The 2,708-nt window shown below is 43.8% G+C and overlaps 2 protein-coding genes across 2 annotated transcripts in view; both read left to right on the top strand.

Annotated features, from left to right (window-relative positions):
- The window catches only part of LOC123521103 (beta-hexosaminidase subunit beta-like), an 11,571-nt gene extending 10,884 nt beyond the window's left edge, over positions 1-687 (top strand). Inside the window, exon 3 of the mRNA XM_045285224.1 lies at positions 461-687. Coding sequence (XP_045141159.1) covers positions 461-672 — 212 coding nt within the window. The 3' untranslated portion in view covers positions 673-687. The remainder of the gene's footprint in view (positions 1-460) is intronic.
- The window catches only part of HEXB (hexosaminidase subunit beta), a 24,374-nt gene that overhangs the window by 8,859 nt on the left and 12,807 nt on the right, over positions 1-2,708 (top strand). The gene's annotated exons all lie outside the window — the stretch shown is intronic.

Raw genomic sequence — 2,708 nt, 5'->3', positions numbered from 1 at the left:
CAAGATTGACTTCCTCCAAGACATCCCCAAGGAGAAGCCGCATGGATCTATCCCGATGCAGCCCTGGGTGCTGGAGCAGCCGTGTGGAGACCCTTGCCAGTGCTGAGATGCTTACATGTGCACGGACTCAGCTTTCCTCCTGCAGTCGGCATCATTGCCTCTTTTGTGAGGTGGAGGACTTTGTGGACTGGTGTTGGGTTAATGGGTTAATGTCGGACTTGTGGGCTTGGGCAGCATTGGGTTAGGATGTTTTCATGATGCAGTTTCTTTACATAAAACTCTCTTATACATGAGTCGCTGTGGATTTGTTTCTCTAAAGTACCTAGACTAATACAGGGTGGAATGACTCTCAGGAGGCAAAATGGGTTCCAGAGACACCAAGTACATGGTCAGGACATGTATTGCCAGTCACTGACTGTCAAGATCTGTACTTTTTTTGTTTGTTTTTTTTTTACCACAGACAGCTTACTTGTGCAAGAACCAGTGGCTGTGCTCAAGGCCAACAGAGTGTGGGGAGCATTACGAGGTACGTGCTTCGTGCTTTTGTCCTTACTTTTTAGTCAGAGATTTCTGGAATCAGCCGTAGTCAAACGCTGCTCTCGTGGACTCTGTAGGCAGAGACGGATTTGTCCAGCAGTAACAATACTTATATTGCCATGTTGCTACAGTTAATCTCTACACTAGAGACTGCCCTATAGCGTGCTCTGCATGGCCTGTTCGATGAGGGAGGCTTCTGTCTGCTGTCATTGCTCGTGGTCTTCACGAGCAAGGCTCTCTTCCCGTGTGTGAATTCCCATGGACTCAGACACCTTCCAAGAACCACGTGAACATGTAAAGACGCCCAGCGTTTGTTGGGGGCAGTGGGAGAGAAGAACCTGGGAAGCCTTTCCTGTGAATCTCTAGGTCTGACCATCACTTTGGGCACCCGGATATTTCTTTTTGCTGCTCAACAGTATGCTGTGCCTCTTCTAGAAAGACAGTCTTCCAAATAACAGTTTCAAAGGGATAACTTTTTTACTGAGTTTTATATAAGCTGAGTTTTTCAGCACGTTTTTAATGCAGTCTTTATGGTAAAATTAGGTGCCTCGGCTGATATGCGGGTCGGCTTATACCTGAGCATATACAGTAAATGGGAGTTGTAATTATCAATTTTTAAAAAACCCTTTGGGTTTGGCTCAAGTTAAGCACTGTCAAACAGTTTTTGAAAAAAGTCTTAGTTTTTAATTAGGCAAGGTTTACATTTCAGATGATCTTCTTTTAAAATTCAACTTAACAACTTATGAAACCTCCCAAGAGCTTGCCCTCTTCTCTCTGCCACCCCCTCCCCACCTTTTCTTTCTCTTCTCCTCCTTGTAGGCGATGCCCCTTCACACAAGGTAACACCAGTCTACCCGCTAGCTTCCCTCCCATACCTGGCGGCATGTTAAAGTCTGTGTCTTTGGGGATGAAAACTTTGATCTTTTAATTTTTTTATGAAAAGATCATTTTACTGGGGGCTCTTGCAACTCATAACAATCCATACATCCATTGTATCAACCATATCTGTATATATTTTTAATAACTGTGGTCTCATATTAGTCCTTTGCAACTAACTTCACTCAGCGAAATTACCTCCAAACCCGTCTGTCCAGAGGTGCTTCCAGTTCATCGGTTTTTCACCAGTGCTTAGTATTCCACTGTGTGTGTGCCCAGGTGTGTTTAGGCGTTCTCCCATCTTCTTGTATTGTGAATAGTGCTACTGCGAACATGGTGTGGCTGTATCTGTTATTCGTCTCCTCAAGGTAGGATACACCTCATAGAGGCATTGCTGGGCCATATGGTATCTCTACCATTCAGTTGTGTGAGGAAGCACCACACCACCTTCTATGGTGGTCATAGTTTTACTGTCCCACCAGCAGTGGATGAGCAGGCCAACCTCTCCCCGCCTGCCTCGCCAGCATAATTGTTTTTATGCTCTATATTTTTAAAAGGTATAGTAGTGGTATGATTATACTCTAATTTAAAAATGTTATTAAGTGCCATCAAGTCGGTTCGGATGACTTACAGTGACCCTGTGCCCAATGAAATGAAGCACTGCCTGGTGCTGCACCACCTCGTTGTGGGTCATGCTGTCTGAACCCACTGGGCCCACGGGACGCACAGTCAGTCTGTCTCCTCGAGGTCTTCTTCAGAATACAACGTGAAGAGATCTCAGACACCCATAGATATTTCATACAAATGGAACTGATGTGCCTTCTGATCGGCATCAGAACAGAAAAAATTTAAAATGCACAGTCACTAGATTCTAGTCCAAGATGTCCACCAGATTTTCAAAGTAACTTCCTCTAAAAGGAAATATGTTGTCACTTAGCAGAAAATTTCAGTACGAATTCCTATGAGGCCCAACAAAATGACTTGGAGCTATTAAGTTAACAATTTCCCCAATTGGCTCAATCAAGAACAATGTAGCTGAGAGTAATTACCAAAACCCAAATGCAGGCCAAACATGATAGTGGGATGGGAGGAAAGTAAATGGAAATAGAGGAAAGAACTGGGAGGCAAAGGACAGTTATAGAGGTCTAAATAGAGGCAGGTATATATGTAAATATATTTATATTAAAATGACGGGAATAGATTTATTTATAAAGTATTACAGTAGCAGATGGACATTGGGCCTCCACGCAAGTGCTCCCTCAACGCAAGACCAATTTGGTCTACTAATACAGCAC

The sequence above is a fragment of the Echinops telfairi genome, unplaced genomic scaffold, assembly GCF_000313985.2.
Source record: "Echinops telfairi isolate 266 unplaced genomic scaffold, ASM31398v2 ScPeMD7_7469;HRSCAF=8507_1, whole genome shotgun sequence".
Taxonomy (NCBI): Eukaryota; Metazoa; Chordata; class Mammalia; order Afrosoricida; family Tenrecidae; genus Echinops; species Echinops telfairi.
The sequence above is the reverse complement of the archived record's forward strand: the minus strand, read 5'-3'. Positions and strand labels throughout refer to the sequence as shown.